Here is a 20,525-nt window from a genome sequence, read left to right as displayed (position 1 = left end):
ATCTAGACAGAGAGGCATTTTGTAAACAGGTGTGAATGACACTGCTCCATCAGGCATTAAATTGGAGTCGCTTGTGAAAAATTGTATCATTTGTGCATTTAAGTTATCAATATTTTACCAATTGCAGTATTTTCACACCAAATATTTTTTGTGGTCTACAGCCAATGATATTTTAGCAAAATCTCTCACCCTTCTAATGGTGGCATCAAACAGCCTCCTTGTGTGCTTCTCATCTCTGAGGAGATCAAATTTATCTCTGGGGAGTACCCGAGCCTTTGAAACAGACAGCTACAAACCAGATAATGACAGAGGGGAAACACCTGTTAGTTACAGGCAGTTTTGCATTTCCAAAGGAGCAACAGCTGTGAAAAGAGGAAAGCATTTTACCTCCCGAGAACTCTGAGATACTTGTACGAAGTTGTGCTGAGGATGCGATCGCCGGCCCCCGAGAGCCGCTGCCCTCAGCCTCCACCCGTGAGGGCAACGCGCCGCGCTCCCGGCTGGGCGCCAAAGTTTCGCTCTTCACAGCTTTTCCCCAACACTCGGGTGCGAGTTTCACGCTGTAGCAGGAAAAGGTGTCTCAGCAGGACAAGAGCAGCGCGTCCCACTGGCTCTCGAGTGGGCCGGGTGGGGACGGTCCGCGGCGCCCTCGGCCCGGCCCCGCCGCGGGAGGCGGCAGCTCGCCCCTCACGCCGGGCAGCGCCTCCCGCGCTGCCGGGCACGGCTCTGCGGAAAACACTCCGGTACTGACGGGCTGCTCAGCCTCAAACCATTCCCCCTCGCGGACAGGCACACCAAGGGCGCCCGAACGCTGAGGGGCGATTCAAGTGTTGGCCCCACAGACAGGCAGAGAGGGCTATGGCTCAGGTTTCAGTGGCACTTATATAGGGGAAAGATGGTCACACAACAGTCAGGGTTGGAAGGCATCTCTGGAAATCATCCAACCCGCCCGCCCAGGCAGGGTCACCTGGAACAGGTGACACAGGAACACGTCCAAGTGGGTTTGGAATGTCTCCAGAGCAGAGGACTCCATGACCAACCCCACGTAGCTCTCCCAGTGCAGTGTGAAGTTCTTCCTCTGCTGAAGTGAAACTTCTTGTGTTTTAATTTATGGCCACTGCTCCTCATCCTGTTGCTGGAAACCACTGAAAAGGGTCTTGTACCATCAACTGGCAACCACTTTGTAGATGTTTATAAGCGGTAATTTCATCCCCTCTCAGTCTTCTCCAGACTTAACAGGCCCAGATCCCCCCGTGTCTCCTCATCAGAGAGATGCCTTAATCATTCCCTTAATCATCTTTGTGCCCTCCACTGGATCCACTGCAGGAGCTCCATGTCTCTCTGTACTGTGGAGCCCAGAACTGGACACAGCACATCAGATGTGGCCTCAGCAGGGCCAAGGGAAGGGGCAGGATCATCTCCCTCAACCAGTGAAGAGAATGGTTTTGGATGTGCTGACAAAGTGAATCCTTAAACAAATGAAGGGCTTGAAGGAAGAAGATAAGTTTTCATCCACAACTAGTGAACCTGAGGAGGATGGAAACAACACAGAAAATGGACAGCAAGAGCTAAATACATGTCAACTGTTCAGACAGTTCTCAAATTAAGGTCTGAAAGACCTGCACTCTTAAAGTAAAACGTCATTTTTATTTGTTTTATTAGAAACATTGCACAGAGAGGCAGAGCTTTTCACAAGCACCTGTGAGCCCATTTCTCCCTGGAGGGTTAGTGTCTCTGGCTATACACTGTTAGGACCTTTGGCAGAACCAAGCACAGCTGCCAAGAGGGGCATGCACAGCGCAGGGGAGCAAACTGCAGCAGGGCTCTGGCAGGGAAAGTGCAAGTCAAGTCAAGGGTAGCTAGGAAATTCAGGTTTTCTAGGATTACAGTAAAATGAAGAGCAAAAAAGGCATTTCTTTGGACTTGGGTTTCTTCCATCACAGTTTTCAGTCCTCTCCACCACACAGGTTCAGCAGTGCCCTCTGGTAATCCCCTTTTGTGTCTTGCTGTAAAGCAAGGGAAGAAAAATACAAAATACATATCAGAAAACAGCCAGAAAAATGTGAAAGCATATGAATTATATTCTAAACTTGTGGGACAGTCTGTGATTCACACTGAAACCTTCTCAGCCTGGAGGAGACTATTTTGACTGAGTTTTACTTATGTGTGAAGTGAAATTATTTAATCATTCTTGCAATACAAATGCAAGGCGAAGAAGAGAGAAATCTGGGTATGAGAAACACAACAAAGGAAAGCTGAAGAACTTGATTCTGCTGTCTCACTGATCACTGCAACTAGGGCACTAGTAAAAAAATTTGCTAATAATCTACCATTGACACCTTCAGGAAAAGATTCTGGGTTACGATTTTGACTCAGATTCATCTGCATAAGGAATAATGTAACATATGCTGGTGTTAGGGTAAAGTTTAGCTTTGAAACAGACACACAAACTCTTTACCTATGCCCCAAATCAAACAGAACCTAGCACCTGTAGATCCTGTCTAATCACAGAAATGGACAAAAGTCACTAGCTAAAGAACCTTCCCCCTGAGCCTTCTCCTTTCACTGAAATGAAAGGCAGTAGCAACTTAGATGCTCTATTTTCATTCAGCAATCACAGAACTATTGACTCTTTATCTGAGGTTAGGGACTGGTGAACACAATTTTCTTTCAGAACACATCAGTTGATTGCACAAAGCCCACTGTCAACAGGCTGACAGGAACTGTACCAGCCGTAGACTGTGAAGACAAAGGTGGGTTTTCCCACAGTACATAAATAATAGAATACTCTCACTGTGGCCTCTAACACACCTCCCATGAATTCTAGTGGCACCACAAATCCAATGAAGACTGCTGCAAAGGCCCATGATATAGAACCTAAGGTGAAAAACTTGCCTGGATGAAATAGTAGAGGGATTTTCCATATTTCCTCTTGAATTCACTCTTGATTTTCAGCATGTCTACCTCGCAGCGGGATACCATAATCCTGATCAGGACCTTGTCCCGGGTTCCCTTGCCCTACAAGCAGACACACATTCAGAGCTGCAATAGCTGAAATGTTACCACTAATTAATGGTAGGACAGCAACAGGCAACCAAGACAAGCAACAAAAGATACAATGAACAAATCTTCTAACGAAGGTCATTATTATGATCCAAGAATTTGAGCATGAATGTACCTTTCTCATCAGCAGTGTTTAACCAACTTGCAGTCACAAATTTAGCTTAGACTGTAAGCAGCACTTCTGGCTCACCAGGTCTTCCTGGAATTGCCTAATGCCTGTCACCAGGTGTTTCTCTTCCATCCTGCTTCTTCACAAAATGCTTTGAGGCCAATTTAATATCTTATTTTGGTATTCAATGAACAGCTTTTTCTGCTATCAGCTCTTGGTTACATGCAAAAGATGTGTCTAATTTTGCTAATTATAATCAACTGATCTAATAAAGATCTTTATAATGGGACCCTTTCCTACATTTCCCTATACCAGAGGAATCTGAATAGATAATCCAGGTTCATAAGTGTAAAAGAAAGCTTTTGAACAATATTAGGTAATTGTTAATTTATTCACATGCCAGTCACATTTCATATGAACAGAAGTTCCTAACAATAACAACAAAAAAACAGTAGAAAGAAAAAACAGTCTTTCCTACCTTCATGGAATCATACAGTCTGTCTGCAAAATACAGCTGCTTGTTCTGAATGCACTGGACTGAAGAGAGAGACAAGAATAGTTAAATATCCTGCCCATGCACAGGACACAGAATATTATAGCTATTTTTAAAGATATGATATGTAGTTAAAATAAGGTTTTCATCAGAAGTTCCACCAAAAAGGGGACATAGAGAAAATATTTTTACCTGACTTGCTACTTAGAAGTTATTTGGTTTAGCTTGTGACTGAACCATAGATGCTCACATTTTTAGGAATGTGAGCATGTCATTCTTCCATGAAAATTGCATCATTTCAGAACTGTGTAATTTCAGAATGTTAGCCCTCCTCCACAGCTCCCAGTTCATGGTTCCATTTCTAGAAGCGATCCTGGAAACACTCATCATCCACGAGAAGCCTCCTTTTCAAGGTTGAGCTCTGTTTATACTCAATTTGCACTACACAGCTCTCAGTACATCCTTAGTCTAAAATGGATTTTCCCCTTAAAGAACTCCCTCTTAAACACAGTGACATCCTTGTCATTTCACCTCATGGCACAGTATCAGTGCCTTACACCCTGTTTCCCTATTTCAGAGAATTCAGTGTCAAATCAGCTCTCCAACTAGCCCCCACCACCCCCTCACTGCCTGCCTGTCTTCTCCTCTCACACACACTCTGATCTTCCTCCAGCCTGTGTGGGTACTGAACTATTTCAACCTTTTTGTTTGCTTGTGGAAACAAACATTAAGCCTCTCTATCAAATAAAAGTGGAACTAACAGCAGATCACAACGCACACATTTTCATTTTAACTGGCAAAGTTTATATCTTGCAGACGGCAAAAAAAACCTTCAATATCCTAAAATTCACCAGTGGCTCCAACACCACCAGCACATTCAGCTAATTTCTCATCCAGCAGGTTTAGTCTAGGCCCTACCTTTATCATGATACATTACAAGAGCCCTGAAAAGATCCTATATAATGACAGTCTTTACTTCAGGGTAACTTACCAAGATTAAGGAAGGCATTCTCCAGATCTCCCTTAACCTCCTTCTTGATACTCTCCAACATATCATATGGGCTGTAGCTCTTGTACCTGTCAAACACTAGAACAGAAAAGAAAGTAGGTGAAATCAAAATCAGACCAAGAACTGGCAGAAATAACCACCCAAAGCATGAACACAGACACAGGAATATGGAGACATGTATCAATGTGAGTCCTTCTGAGACTCTCAAATACAAGTTTGTAAAGATCCCATACTGTGGACTTTTTGTTTTCCTTTAACATCTCCATAATCTGTGAAAATGCCATCTTAATCCTGTACTATTATTTTTTGAAACAACAGTGATTTAAGCTCTGAAAAGTCTTTAAATGGCTTTTCCCATGTGCTGCTTTACAGCAATATCAGAGCTGCTTTTGAGTCTTCACTGGCAGATTTAAGGACATGATATAGCTAAGCTACCCTGGCACAGAGGTAAAAACTAAAGGACTTCTCAAGGTATCCTGCATCCATATTTTCTAGGTTTGTAACATATTTGTTTTCAGTGTATGCGACATGTAATTGAGCATTGTTACACCTATGTAAAAAAGAGCTGTACACACTTAAAATGTGAGATCAACACATCCACAGAAATAACTAGATTTTCTTTAAAAATTAACACCTTGGACATGAATTAAGATTTATGAGATTTCCTATATTTTTCAGTCTGTCTCTAGAATAGTACCTTTCTGCAGGTGGGGAACACTTCTTTCAGTCATAATGTTGATCCACTTGGGGACATCAGTTCCCTTTCTCTTCACACCAGCATCATAGAGGTCCTGGGGTTAGAAAGAAAAAGAAAATCACAAATAATCAGGAGTTGCACAAGAAGCCATTGCAGATGTATACAACATTTAAGAATCTAAACCTGACACTAAGACTAATTGCTTTGTATTCACCTCTGGCTACAGCTTTACTCTGTATTTAGCTCTGTTTACCTCAGCAGAACTGCTCTTGACAGATGCAAATGTAACAAGCACTAACAGCCACTAAACTCACTGCAATGGATGCATTTCCTTTTGTTAAAGGCTCGATCTAAAAGAAATACCAGAGAGTTTCTGTATAGTTGGTAAGTACTCTGTGAAAATTGATACCTGAAGGCATCAGATTGCAACTGGCAGATTCACTGACACCATGCAAACATTACTGTGCAGGACAATCTGAAGTACACACACCTATTTCACAAATGCTCTCCACTTCCACAGTATGTTCAATATCCCCAAAAGCCTGACCAGCTAGAGATATTTCATGGTCATTACCAGCACTTACCCTGGCATCTTGGTCAATCAGCTCATAATCAATCACAGAGGTATCTTCACACCTTTTGCCCTTCAAACAAGATATCAGTATTTTAGAAAGGTTTCGTGAAAAGGAAGCAGTTTGCTATGCATATATTCAGTTTTTTTCTTTTTTTAACCTGAATTTGCTAAATAAGTAATTGCATACTCCACCCTCATTATACAGCTAATGCTGTGAATGCTGCATTTCTGTTAAAATACTTTGTCCTTCAACATTTGAATATTTTTTCCCCCCCAAGATCAGTGAAAACACAGGGAAATTTAAGAGTGCATCAGAAACCCAATTGTTTCACTGGCAGCAACCACTCAGGCATATTAGAAAAAGTGGGAAGCTCTGAACAGTCCTACCTTGGCCAGGGCAACCATCAGCTTGCGGAAGTCACCAGATGTGTCTGATATAATGTCCTTTTCCAGTTCTGTCTTGTACACTAGAAAACAAAGAGTTCTTTTCAGGCAAAGGGGTGTCTCACAAATACTCTTTTGCAAGAAAAATTACTGTGTTTTATGCACATAAACAGCTACAATCTAAGTCAGGTGTGGAGGACAATGAAAACAAACCCATGCTTCCCTACACCAAACCCAGCATTGCCACCAGCTAGTCACGAGGTCCATGCAATCAGTCTCTCATGGAAGCTAACCAAAAAATTTCATTTAGACACAACTTGTATTAGTAGTAAATAGCCTTCAGTCTGTCTGCTACCAAGCAACAAGAAAAAACTATATAAACCACACAAATATCCAGGGCACCAGTACAAAATGGCAGCGAACCAAAGCAGATTTGAGTTACCTTTCTAATAATGAAATTCACACTGAGGGGAGTTTATCCAAGTAATTTAGTGTAAAAGACATAGTACATGAAAACTTGCAAAGTAAACTCACTTTCCCTGTAGACTCTGTTGATTTCACTGAGCTCCTGGTTTGTTCGGGAGCAGATGATTTCAATGAGTGTGTCCTCATCAGTTCCCAGCCCCTGCAACACAAACGGGACTCAGTTAGGAGTTAGCAATGAACAGGAATGCTTAAATGGTTAGAAACATTTTACAGACATCTCCTCTCCCCCACTCTTAACAGTTCAGGGATATTTTTTGCCAACTGCTCCTGAGAAAAAACAGATGGAATATTTGTAGTTGCTTAAAGATCCTGTAGATGCTCTCTCTGGGCAATGTGCATCTGCTGTGAGTGTCTAACAGTGACCTCCTCACCAGCATAACTGGAGAAGGTCTGCTTATCATGGCCTGTGTGATTTTTTTCTATCCACTGGGAGAACAAGAAGAAACTCCAGTCTTATCCTCCTGTTTGGATGTTTGTTAAACTCATCTGTAACAGAATGCCATTTTGCAGGTGGCAAAAGTGGACACAGTTTCCACAGGATTTCAAGAGAAGTAACATCCTGGGAAAAAGTCTCATGCTGCAGTCTTGAAAGTGTGGAAAACTGAGGCAATTATGTGGCAAAGTGCCCTTTGGGTAAAATGCCTCCCTTGAAGGGGCAAGAAAGTGGGACAAACCAAAATATATATATAAAAAAAAAAAGTAGAGTAAACCCAAGTAATTTTTATTAACATGGCTTAAAGCTAAGAGCGCTAGGAGAGCTTTCCACACAATGGCTCTAATAAGCATCTGGGGAAAAAAAATGAAGATTACCAGCATATATAATTTTCTAAGTATTTTTGAAATATTTTCAAGAATGTTCAACAGAAAAGTAACTCCTCAGTTATAACTTTCCTTTCCTCAATTCTGATGCCAAAGTCATAGCTTGTAATGCTCTATGTATCCAGCCAAACATAAGCCCAGGCAAATTCAGAGCATTGAGAGTTTTTGCTAATTCAGACCAGGTCAGGAATAATGGGAACTCCTTAGGAGCTGTGAAAAGCAACCCACGGAGAGCATAGAATATTCTGCATTTGGGACTACTCTGATGAAATTGCTTGGTCTTTATCCCAGATCCCAGACTAGTCTGAGTCACAATAAATTATACATAAGCTGTACTCAGACCAGGAGAGGGCAGCATCTGATTACTCAAACAGGGCATTTGGCCCACAGTTGAAGAGTTACCATCTCATAGTGGGTTGGCTTTTTGGGTTTGGGGACTTAAAAAGTTTTTTTTGGGGGGTCGGGGCAGTGTGTGTGTTTATGTGGTGGAGAGAGTGGTTTTGTCTTCTTCTTTGTTCATTAACTCCTTTTTAATCATTTGGAGAAGTTAATTAATTGGTTTCATTGACAAGTTCTAAATTTCAGACACAAGTTAGTACTTGTCTTTAATTCTTAAATAACTTGAACAAGAACATCCAGAATGTACATGATGATTAGATAATTAAAACTACAACTTCCCACACCTTAGTTTGCTTACAGAGGTGACTCTACTGGCATGAGCACCTCTCAAGTCTTGTTTCAGAGGCCTGAAGAGCAGATATTTCTTTCTGCAGAGACTGCTTTTGATGCCTCATCTTCTACATAGGGCAGGTATGGTACAGGGATGTTCCTTCCAGATCAGTGATATGACCAAGTAACTGGAAATTACTGTTTAAATCTATAAATGCCAGCAGAGGATCTGATGGATCCTGCTAACAGCTGCTCTCTTAAAGGTTTCTCATACTATGAACCTGTGCATTGTTTGTAAGAGCAGCCAGGCTGTTATCCTGAGCTGACAAGAATGACATTTTCCTTAAAGAGAGTATTTAAGAGTTTAGAAACCACATAGTTCCATTATTTCTCTCATTTTGGATGCCTTGCAGCTGGATATTTAAACTAAAAAAAAAAAATCAGTTTGAAAATTATGATATGAAGTCCATGTTCTTTCCTGAGACAGCAACATCAGATGAACAACAGTAAATTTCAAAGCTTGTTTACCTTCATGGCAGCTTTCAATTCAGAGGCATCGTACTGTGCTGGTGTCTTCAGCAAGCCCAAGATCACTGCCTCCAAATGACCTGAGAGAGCAGACTTGAGTGCTGCAGAAAGTTCCTGTAAAATAGATGGGACGATGAAAGAAAAGAAATTAAAGCTCACTTCTGATCTCCAGAGAAGTTAACCTGCAGGGCTTTAATTCTCCAAGCCTACAGCAGTGTTTCTTACACAACTGACAAGAAAACAGAAACATAAAGAGCTTTCTGGCTGTGAAAGCCTAAGAAAGAAATTAGGGCAAAGGAATCCTTTTCTAATCCTCTGAAAATAAGAAGAAATGCACCAGTGTCTGACCAAGTGCTGGAAAGCATGGTGCAGACACATCTGAACAGCCTCACTCCAATCCTGAAGCACTGATGCTTTGGTGGAGCTAATAAGCACAGATAGATCTGAGTTTGACTCACTGTGGTCACTGCTTCTTCATCATACTCCCACAGTCTTCCCAAAAGCACTGTATTATATGTGGTTTTCCTCTTATCCCAGCCCTTTACTGCTAAGACATTGGAAAATTGACTGCACATTTATTCCACTGTAAGGCCCAGTTCCCAACCAGCTATCTGAGGAGATAAAAAAATCATCCCTGAGCACTGAAAAATGAAGCCTGTCTTCAAGGAAACTGTCAGACGATTGTTGCCTAAATTCCTATTGTTAATTGCCAGTCAGCCCTAGGAAAAGAAACAGTCAGGGATGTTCACTGCAGAGGATGCAAATCTGCACCAAATAGTCAGAGGCCATGTCTCCATATGGGTTTCAGATGCAACCTGAATTATGCTAGTTTATCAGCTGTAGTTTATGTTACAAAGCTGAAATCCCCAGGATCAAGTCTGAGGTTCACACAGATCCATGTATTCCCTAAGATGAAGTTAAATCTGTAGCATTCAGAAGGGAATTGCTGCATTTCAGTTGCTCAGTTTTCTCACTAACTATCACTGAGCTGGAGAGGCAGGGGAAAAGGGAGTAGAGAAAGTGACCCCAGCTCAATTGCAGAGAAATTTGTGCTAGAGAGATAACGAGCCAAGGCATTTAGTTAACTTCTAGAGTCACCCTCTTAATCCAGGGCACTAATTTATGCTAATACTGTATGCACCTACTGCATGGATTGACCAAGGGAGGGAATTGGGGTTTGGAGCATTTGGCTGCTTTAGACTGAGAAACACTTTAGTACAACCACTCCATGTGGGATACAATGCTCCAGCCCTTCTTTGGGTGAAAACAGGTTCTGCAGAACAGCCACAGGAAAGACAGCACAAATCTCCATAATAAATTTTAAGGAACAAGTTGCCCAGAGAAGTTGTGGCTGACTTATCCCTGGAAATGTTTAAAAGGTCAGGTCAGGGTGGGGCTTTGAGCAACCTGATCAAGTGGAAGGTGCCCATCTTGGGCACCGAAATTCCCATCCAACCTAAACCAAGAGTTTCCATCAGACACTGCTTATCTCAATGGAATTAAAAGAGAGGTAGACTATGTGGCATTAAAAACTATGATCTACTCACAGATCTTGCAACACACAAAGCAAGCAGCCTAGTACAGCACAACACATTGCTAACAAAATCTGCACAACTGCTGGCAAAGAAAACCATCAGACACTGTCCCTAGAAGATATACCTACGTGTCTTTTCATATCCCACTTCCTCCTCTCATGTTTATCTGAGTGGTTTCTACTGCTCATTTCCATTGTTTATACGACTTTTATTCTTTGGTACTTGTTAAACTTCTGATAAATTCTGATAAATTCATTGTTCTTGGGTCGCAGCAAGGGAAAAAAGTGAGAGAGAAACATGAAAAAAGTTGCAGATTTTCTTGACTGTGCATTTTTGTGGTCATGCAGAACACTTAACAAAACTTTAAGTGATACATTTCATGACTGGGGTCCATTTATGTGCAGACTGTCCCAATGTCCCCAGGGCAGGATGTGCAGGCGTGTGCAAACATGCACGTGTTCAACCTGGCTGTGCCTCTGCATATGCCTCTATCAGTCATGCAGAAAAGCTGGTGAACTCCCAAATTTAGCTCTACATTTACATTTGGGCTCAGATGAGTATTCTGGGATGCTACTTGAGGACTACCATTTGGGGTCTGGCAAACCTGGAAGAGATATATTCATCATAATCTGAACTCTATATAAAGTTCCCTCTTTTTCACTGGCATGAAACTTCAAACAGGGTAAGATTCTCAAAACTTCAAAAGAGAAGAGCTCTTGCCTCCCAGACTCATTTTGCAGAATTCTGCACACATCTTACAGATTTCTCTCCATCAATAGATCAGTACCTAAGGTTTTTCTGCCAGGAAATTTTTTAATGACTGTTCAACTCATTACACCACTATTCCACAGCTGCAGTGCTCGTAGCACAACTGACTGCAGTCTTTTCTCAGCAAAGCTAGCTGTGTGAACAGAAACAGAACACTTCCCTTATGCTGAGTTGTCTTAAAAAAATAAACAAAAAAATCCAACATCCCCCCAAAAAATATCAACCAACCAAAAGGAAAAAAACCCCACCAATTCCCTAAAGCATCTCTCTTTCATTTTTTCCTTCAAATGAAGGCACTTCTCAGTATTTTTAGCACATTTCACCAGGGAATCTTGTGGATTCCACTGTGATTTCTGAAGGTGCTAGCAAACCACAAACTCCCACAGATTGCAGTCCCAATTGTGCATATTTCAAAGTTCTACCAGTCCTAAACTGTGACAGCATGGACAAAGTAGATGCATCTTAAATTTCATTGACAAGACAAACCCTGGCAAATCTGTGCACAAGAAAAATATTCAATAATTACTATTTTCTTCATATTTTACTACCTTTTTGGTTCTCCTCTGATAGGCAAAAGCAATGTCCTGCCTCTGTTCATTGCTGCGGTTTGTCAGGATGTTGATGATGGTGACCTCATCCACACCTACAAAGACACAAGACAGAGAGTTAGTGAAGCTTTCTTGTCATTGTTCTTGTATCAGGATGTTCCTCAACACTCCAAACACAGCACGTGCTGTCTGGAGCAGAGCTCAGCAGCTCTCACCAGTTAGTGTTTATCCTGTCCTGGCCATGAGGAAAAAGCCACCAATTAGAGACCAGACTTCTGATGGGCTGCAGATCTTTAGACACACCTCAAAGTCTAGTTTGTGACCATCTTTGCCACTCTGTCTAGTGCTTCACTTATGTGTCCATGCATTAGTTTTCAAGCACTCAGAATTCTGCAAAAAGTTGCTCAAGAACACAGACTTTAAAACTTGTACTTACTAAAGCCTGTCCTGTCATTTTAGTGGAGTTTTTCAATTAAGACTTCTTAATGAAGCAGTTATATATTCTATTTAAGCCATTTAATCCATCACTCCAGACATGGAAATAGGAAAATAAACCAGTATATTTAAGTCAGTAAGTTTCAGAAGGCCAAAAGACAGAAAGGTATTTTGACACTGGAAGAATTAAGTAGGTGCTACTTCTTTTTGAAAACCATGGAAGATCCATGCTGAGCTGTAACTGGCATACCTAGAGGATGTGGATGCTCACACTCCCAACTTATTTTTTAAGTAAGTGAACTACACATCAGCAAGGGTTTACTTTCAAGGGAACCATTCCAAATCCATGCACTTCAGTGCAACTGTCAGCTTTTGAACCAAACAGGTGGCTCTAATCTAGAGGTCAGAACAAGCCCAGATCTTCACCTGAGCTCTCTCTGTTAAATGAAAGTATTATGAATCGCTTCTTCCACACTTGCACACCCATCAGTGTAAAAGATAATTTCTTGATAAAAAAACCCAGAAAGTAAGGATTGGATCAGCAGCTACTAGCAGGACTCAGATCCCTGCCAGAATTCAGCTATATTTCTTTTTCCTATTACCCAAAGTAACCTGAAACAAAGAACTGCAACTGATATTATAAAAGGATTCATATAAAGTAGGAATCTTGCAAAAAACCTTTTAGCCCATAGCTGCAGAATCTAGAATTACAAGTCAAATCCAAAAATTCTCTTTCTTCACATTTTTCATGAGGAAATACTACACTTGGTAGCCTTGTGTCCTTAGCTTGTGCTGAAGCAGACCTACATCAGTGCTCTTATTCACACAAGCTTGGCCTGCAAATGATGCCATAAGGGCCTGGAAAGTATAATGTGTCTAAGTTACAGACTCTAAGTTGAAAACAGGCTGACTACACGTTTCAGCCATAATCTACTCCTGCACACTTTAAAGTGTTCCCACATTATAACAAATTCTCCCTGTCCAGAAACGGCCACACACAGACATTGAGCCTTTCAGCTGTTGCAGGCCCACAGTACAAGCCAATGTCTTAAGCTTTTTAATACATTCTGAATTTAAACCATTCCTGGCATTCAAAAAAGCAAATGACATTTTCAAGTTGTAGCACAATTGCTTCAGATTAGAAGCCCACAAATGACTGACTGCATCCAAGTTTCTCATACACATGCCATGGAAATCTGAAGTTAACTCATTGCTCTGGTATCCAGTGGAAAGTGAGGCTTGTACTTCATTCACACTGGGGAATCGTGCTGCACGCACAGGATGCTGACTCACAGCTGCTGAGGTGGGGCAGAGCAGGACAGCAGCTCCAACACTTTCCTTTGCTGTTTGCTAAAGTCTCTGAAAGTTTCAAAGCAATGAAACAGAATTTGTTTTCAAGTTTATTCTGGCTAGCTGCATTTCTATCAATGGGGAATGGAAAGAAAAATTCTGCTTAATAACAGCTTTTCCTGTGAAAGAGGCGATGTGTGGTGGCATTGGTAAGATCACAGCATTGGAGCTCAGTCAGCAAAAATGAGGAAATGAGCAACAATGGAGTCAGAGGGAAAATTTTAGATAAAACAAGACCATAATTTCAGCTCTGCTATTTTGCTTCGCAAGGGTTCACCAAACCCAAACCATGTTGTAATGAGATCCTTCTTTAGGGACAGTTTAAATATCTGGAATATGTGACTGATGTAGTTTGGTGGATTTCAGGCACTGCCCTCTCTCACCGGCAAGCCAGCAAATATCCTCTAAAAACTTTTACTTCATAATCTTAAAAACTCTATCAGAAGTTATGGGCATATACTACATAAACAGAAGATCTAAGATTGAACTGACTGGTTCACATGTCATCATTGTTTTAGCAATTTCTGGATATAATAAATGTATTACAGATCTATGTTCTAAGCCCTTTCCTACAACAAACCTGTGCCTGAAGTCTGCCAGCCATGAATAAGAAAGTATCCCATGAAACCTCAATAGGAGGCTTCAATTAATAAATATGCACAACCTAGACTGACAGAATTATTTAACAAGTACTCCATACACACAAAATGCCAGGAAATAACTCTGAAACAGAAGAGACACTTCAGCAGTTGTCTTTGCTACAAGAAAAAAAAGGCAAGGAAATCTAACATAAGCTCTGTTAGTGCCCTTCTAGTTTCTTCTGCTTAGGTTTATGTACATCAGCTAATCTATACAAAGAGCACAGTAGAGCATTATACAGAAATTACACAGCTTCTTGTCCTATGCAGCAAAAAGCCAACACTTGGACATGGCAAGGCACTAAATGAATTTTCTGCAGAAACACTAAAGAGCAAAAAAAATAAACATAGCCATGGCATTTATACCAAAAGGAACAAGCCAGAATTGTAACAAGTTATTTGTATTAAGCAACCTCTAGCTTGAACAACTGTTAACTACAAGGTTCTATATGACCTATTTTTGGACATTTCCCTTCCTAGGCTGGTGGATATATATAAACCCCCTGCATTTAATTCAGCTCCACTCAAAGCCCTGAAAAGGGCTGGACAACATATTTGTGCAGTATAGTTTTTGCAGGTAGACCTAAGCCCAAATAAACACATCAAAGTATTTTCCAGAGGTCTCCACAGATGAACAGATGGCTTAGAAACCTCTGAGGAATTAATCTGAAAAGTGTGAATGAATGCTGAAATACTTAGGTATTACATAGAGCAGAACAGTCACACACTCTGCCCTAGATCTTTTCCCTAAACCAAATATACAGCTGTTGTTTAGGCAGAAAAATAAGTTTTAGCCATTTTACACAAGAATTGCTAAAATGGAGATTCATTACTCTAATTCAGGGACTTTTCATTACCATATAATTGTTTATATGGTAACTCTCCCAACCTGGCCTGACCTGATGGCAAACACCAGACTTCAGGCACTGTTTATATAAGGTATAGCCAGAGATAAGATTCCACAAGATATCATTTCCAAGGCAGTGCTATGATTTCCAAGCTATTGGAAAGACTGCTTTGCTGAGTGTGAAAAACAGGCTCATTATAACTGTACAGACCTTGATTTCCAACCCAAAGAAAGCACAAGGGTTCAGATACCAGGTGCCCTTTAACCTGCAGAGAGTAAAGCCCCCCAAACAGTTTACATGCTTTTTTTTTTTTTTTTGATTTTCAACCACAAACCAGCTTGCATATATATTTATAACTTACCTCTCTCACTGTTTTAAAATGAACAAGTCATATTCCTCTGCATCACTCTGTGATAATTACATGGCTTATTTCTACTTCCCATATCCAATGCAAACTAATTGCTAGAGAAATGGTGATACTTCCTAGGAAAATGGTAGCTGCTGTAGATGTAGCCAGTTTATTATGGATATTTTTAGTTCAAAAACTGCTTAGATATTTCCCAGAATTATTTCAAAACTTATTCTTGCAGATAGCTCTTTACATCACTGTTCATAAAAACCAGTTCTTGTCTGGATGAGTTGGAATTTTCATTTGAAGAAAACCCTATATATATATTTTAGAAAGCTCACATGTTATCATATCTTCTGAATTAGCAGATGAAAATATCCTGTTCCAAAGCATTCAAAGTGCAAGGAAACAGTACCTGGAAGAAGGGTCATAACTCTCTCATACTTAATTTTCCACAAGAGTACTTCCATTGTGAGATTCTTTAGGGTGGAAATTCAGTATCAAAACCATAAAGAGATTTTCCCTTTAAAGCCACCTTTCCAAAGTAAGTTCTGGGGAACAAACTAATAAGCAGAGAGAAGTTCATGCCTACAAACATGCAGGTCCATGAGTAAGTTCCTTATTCCCTCAGAGAACTGAAAAACATCTCTTTACTGAAATGTTGCCATGTAACTTAACTGCACTGCTTAATTTGCTGGGAGAAAGTGGAAAGACAACATGAGCTTGACTTTCCTGACTGGAAAAGCTTTTGTACTGCTGAGGAGATTGCAATTTCCTTTTACAATAATTAGCAGCTTGAGAGTTCAAGTATGTAAGTTTGTACCTACCCTGAGAGTGTCATGGTGTATTTGAAATGTCTAGATTTGCCCTATAATCAGAGTTGCAAAAAATTATAAAGTCTAGACAAAACTCTACATATATACAAAGTATCTGCTGCCAAACCTGATGATATATATATAACTCACTCATCAGGGAATTTTTTTAAAAACAAACCATAAATGATTCAAAATTAGAACTGAACCCACTTTAGTAAGGAATTTCTCTAGTTAAATTAAAAAATCTTGTGAAAGAATGCCTTGTGCTTGTTATGGAAGGGATATATTTTACATTTTATAGCAAGTCAAACACATGCTTTGCTGGCACTGATAGAAGTCTTAGAATTTCTTTCTGATGAGAAATTGTTTGGCTTTTAAATTTCTCTCTGACATGAAGGCAAAAGAGTTGCTGGTTCCAGCTACACGCAGCTCCTGCTCCTCTGGTCTGAAGCAAGTGTGGAAAGCATGGCACTCCCTGTCCCAAGACAGGATCAGAGCCCCAGGAGTGCCACCGAGGCATTACTTCAGAGCTGTAGTTCACACTCCCTGCTCTTCTGACGGCTTCAATATACCAGAGGGAAGCCTATCTAATATCCCAGCTCAGAGAAGCTCACATTGCCCTGCTCCTGAAATACTGCAAATTCATTCCAGAAACTAGTTTTTAGGACCTTCTTTGACTCCAAATTAATACAAGAGAAATGAGTATTTAGTTCAAAAACCAAGAGGAAAAAGTTCTAACCACCCCTGTGCAGCTGTCTGGAGAGCTGAAAGGTAGAAGAAATGTCCAATCCAATGATCCAGTAGAAATCCATGATTCAGAGCCCACTCCCAAAGCACTGCCAAAGGAGCTGACACTTCATTTTCAAGTGGCAGAAAAGAAGAATAATTTTAAGTAGTGATGAGTCAAGAGAGAAAAAGTGGACACTTTTTGTTGTTGAGTGAAAATCTCAACAACTCATGGCCACAAACTTAAAAGCATATTCAAAGCACGCACTTACAGGTTTCAAACTCTAACTTGGTCAAGACTTCAAGGAATCCAACATCTCCTAAAGTAGGTATACTTGAGTAAGGATGTCAAAATGTTGGTGTTGAGACAGTTTTGCTCTGGCTTTTGCAAGCCAGCCTTGTGCTTAGCCCAGGAAGGAAGCCCCTGGCCCTAGTGCTCACCTTTGGTCTTGATGGCCGTTTCGAGGGCGGCAGCGTCCCGGTCAGCGTCGAAGTTTGAGTAGGCCTTCACTGTGGCATAGGCACTTGGAGGGAGAGAATGCTGGAAGGAAAAGAACAAAAAACTCTTCAGAGTCAAACTGTGCAATTAATAAAACAAATGGTTACCTGGTATTTAGCCCAATGGTTAAATGCAAGAACTACCATCAGCTATATGTGAAAATGGATTTCTACTCAGAGCCACTGAAGTCTCTTCTCCTCATGTGTATTGCCCAGAAATCCACTCACAGCCATGCTTATTGTAACACAGAATATATACAAACAGATATTATATTTATTGCAGCAAAACCCCAACACCTTCCAAGCTTACTCACTAAACTTCAATATTCTGAAATCTGGAGTTTTCTGGCTAGATCTGAAGGAAAAATGACTACAGGAAGCTAATTCCAAGAAAGTTAAAGTCTATGGTAGTTTAGATTTGAAGCTGCTATTTTATATTTGATTACAGGCTACAAATAATAAAGAAAAAAGAAGGAAATCGAAGAATTACAATTATAAAGTCAGAAAAAGTTTTGTGCACTGTCTCATGAACTTTAAAGATAACACCAAGAACAAATCTATTTAAGGCCATAGTTCTAGAAAGCAAAAGTTATTCATAATCTTTTGAAACTCTTGGCCTCCAGATCCTTGCTTTAAGCAGCATGAGGCTTGCAAAACCAAACGACATTTCAAATTACCTCTGCTAAGAGTAAGAGGACTTCCAGGTAAGCTCACTTAACAAACAGATGCAACATTTTCCAATTTACCAGATTTTATCAGCTGTTTATCATGGTCCTCTCCTGAGGATTAGCGCTGCAAGCAGAGGGTGACCAGAACAGAGATTCAACTCTTCTCAGCTGCTTCAGTGCAAGCTAACAGCTTGTTATCACCTCCCAGGGGAAAGTTAAATTAAACCACAGATTTTCATACAAGCAGCTGGGTAATATTCACAAATCCCATTCTGCTGAGTTCAATTTAGAAACCTAAACCTCTGGCAGAGAGGTAGAGCTACTAGCACCTGAAATTGCAACAGCCATTTCCTAAGTGAATGAATTTAAAATAAGCCTTCTTGGAAAACATCCCCAGAGAAACTTTTGTTTCCATCTCTAACTCCAAAAGGAAGCTGGGTTCATGAACAGAACTAAGTTATCCTAATATGCCTGGAAAATTTTTTTACATGCAAATTTTTAAGAGGAGCACTTTGAACTAAAAAATTCCGTGGTTTCTTACTAATTTTGACTCCATCCCTGTAGAGGTCATGCTGTTCAGTACAGATTCCTCTGGCAGCTACCCCTGTGCCTTCTGGAGACAGTCTGTTTTATGCTGTGCAGATGGGAAGTCAAAAAGCACCAATAAACTGAATCATTTTCTTTTGTCCCTTGCCATTAGTTCAGTCCAGCAAAGTGGCCCCAGTTTGGCCCAGAGCCACACCACAAAACACAGGCTTTGCTTTTAGTGGATCAAGCTGGCAATGGAAACAGTAAATGGAGACGTGCAACGCAGCCTCAGAGAAATCTGTGTGCCTGAAAGATTCCTGAGCCAGGCATCCACCATCCTGGGGCACTGCTCCCTAACCTGCACTCTGCATCATCTGAAGCAAGTCACTGGTGACCTTATCTGAGCTGGGTACCTCTCCTTCCACCCAGCTCTAAATATTTTCTGAGTGATTTGGAGTAGTTGGAAAAATGGAATAGTTTACTGTAAAGATGATAGCATACACTAACAAAATCCACAGCATATTTGCAATTTGGTGGTCATTTCTCCTCTGTCCCTCCACCCAAGGCATGTTCCAAGTCAGACTGAGTTTCCTTGACACCTGACAGGTCTTACCAGGGTGACTGCCTATGAAAAGCAGCCATTTAAATTCCAAGCTATTTAATTACTCTGGTACACTACTGTACCACAGTACTAGTACTCTATGTTTTCAGACAAGACAGCTTTCAAACTGACTTTCCATTTAGTTCAGTATAAAATTCTTTACAAAGTGGCAGTAAAAGTCCAGATAATGTGCAATTGCACCACCTGTCTGGGCCAAGCTAAGGCAGAGAAATTGGTTTTCTCCCTATGCATTTAGTGTGTTTCAGAGGTTCTCCACCTGCTTTACTTCCTCTGAGCTTGAGAAATTTAATCCTATTGGGAAACACGAGGGAGAAGCAAATATCACTAATAGCTACAGAGGCTTAATTTAACCTAAAAATACCACAACCCTTTCACGATCTCTACACCTGAGTATTCTGAGAATCTTTCTGTACTCTTGTGGAGAAATCCAGAAACTGGGAGCACAGATCAACCTCAGCTCAACTCCGTCCTGTCCTGAAAGGAAGGTCCTTTACGCTCACTCAAATCAGCTGCTCTACCACTGATGCAGAGCACAGGACAGCACTGGGGCTCAGCCACAACCATTCTATACCCTCAAGGTTAAAATTTTAAGATTTTAATTGCTGGCCCAACTACTGTGTTGAACATCAGTTAATTTGCTACATCATTGCTCAGAGGAACTGGTCTAATGCTGCAGAGCTATACAGGCCAGCTACTCAGTAATTCTGGCTTCCAACTTAGAGCACAAACTGGCTGCCTGAGCCTTGTGACACTGCAGCAGGATTTCTATGGAAATGCTGCCATGGAACAGTATTCAAATCTGACTCTTGCAACTACTTGAAAGAATCAAGGAAGAAACATTTCTGCTCTTGAGAATATATTGCTTAATTATTATTCCAAAAGTAATTCTCCATTGTAACAACCATGAAAACTGAAGACTTCACTGCTTTTGCACTACAAAACCAGTTTTACTACTTAACTTACATTGCTCTGGCCAGTTCTTTGCAACAGCTCTTCCACAAACATAGTCTGGTATAATTAATTTCGCAACAAGTAACAAAAATTGGCAAAACATTTCCTTGTACCAAGCTCAGATCCAGAGCTACTAGCTGTAAGATTTGTATGTGTAGCAAGTTCATTAGTAATGTGATGAAATAATGCATGGATAGGATTCACTTCGTCTTCAGAGACAATCACAGAACCACAAATTTATGGTATGATATGCTGATACCACACTGATAATCTATCATCTGACTGCAACTTAAGAAATCAAACAAAGACTGTGGCTTTCTGGTATCTCAATAAAACTATAAACCAAGTGCAGATGTGGGGAAAAACACAGAAAATAAGTTTGAGAAAATAATTTTTTTCAAGAGCTGGCTTGGTT

At 40.7% G+C, this 20,525-nt stretch overlaps 1 protein-coding gene across 4 annotated transcripts in view; it reads right to left on the bottom strand.

The window, feature by feature from the left end:
• Positions 1-1,640: 1,640 nt before the first annotated feature.
• The window catches only part of ANXA2 (annexin A2), a 36,150-nt gene continuing 17,265 nt past the window's right edge, over positions 1,641-20,525 (bottom strand). For all 4 annotated transcript variants that reach the window (XM_085588189.1, XM_085588190.1, XM_085588191.1 and 1 more), the window contains 11 exons: positions 17,285-17,384; positions 11,683-11,777; positions 8,832-8,945; positions 6,864-6,954; positions 6,333-6,412; positions 5,956-6,015; positions 5,372-5,465; positions 4,657-4,752; positions 3,651-3,709; positions 2,892-3,018; positions 1,641-2,002 (listed from right to left, as the gene is read on the bottom strand). In XM_085588189.1, the coding sequence (XP_085444315.1) occupies positions 1,947-2,002; positions 2,892-3,018; positions 3,651-3,709; positions 4,657-4,752; positions 5,372-5,465; positions 5,956-6,015; positions 6,333-6,412; positions 6,864-6,954; positions 8,832-8,945; positions 11,683-11,777; positions 17,285-17,384 (972 nt within the window). In that variant the 3' untranslated portion in view covers positions 1,641-1,946. The remainder of the gene's footprint in view (positions 2,003-2,891; positions 3,019-3,650; positions 3,710-4,656; positions 4,753-5,371; positions 5,466-5,955; positions 6,016-6,332; positions 6,413-6,863; positions 6,955-8,831; positions 8,946-11,682; positions 11,778-17,284; positions 17,385-20,525) is intronic.

Source organism: Lonchura striata, chromosome 10 (genome assembly GCF_050655825.1).
Source record: "Lonchura striata isolate lonStrDom1 chromosome 10, ASM5065582v1, whole genome shotgun sequence".
Taxonomy (NCBI): Eukaryota; Metazoa; Chordata; class Aves; order Passeriformes; family Estrildidae; genus Lonchura; species Lonchura striata.
This window is presented reverse-complemented; position numbering and strand designations above follow the sequence as displayed.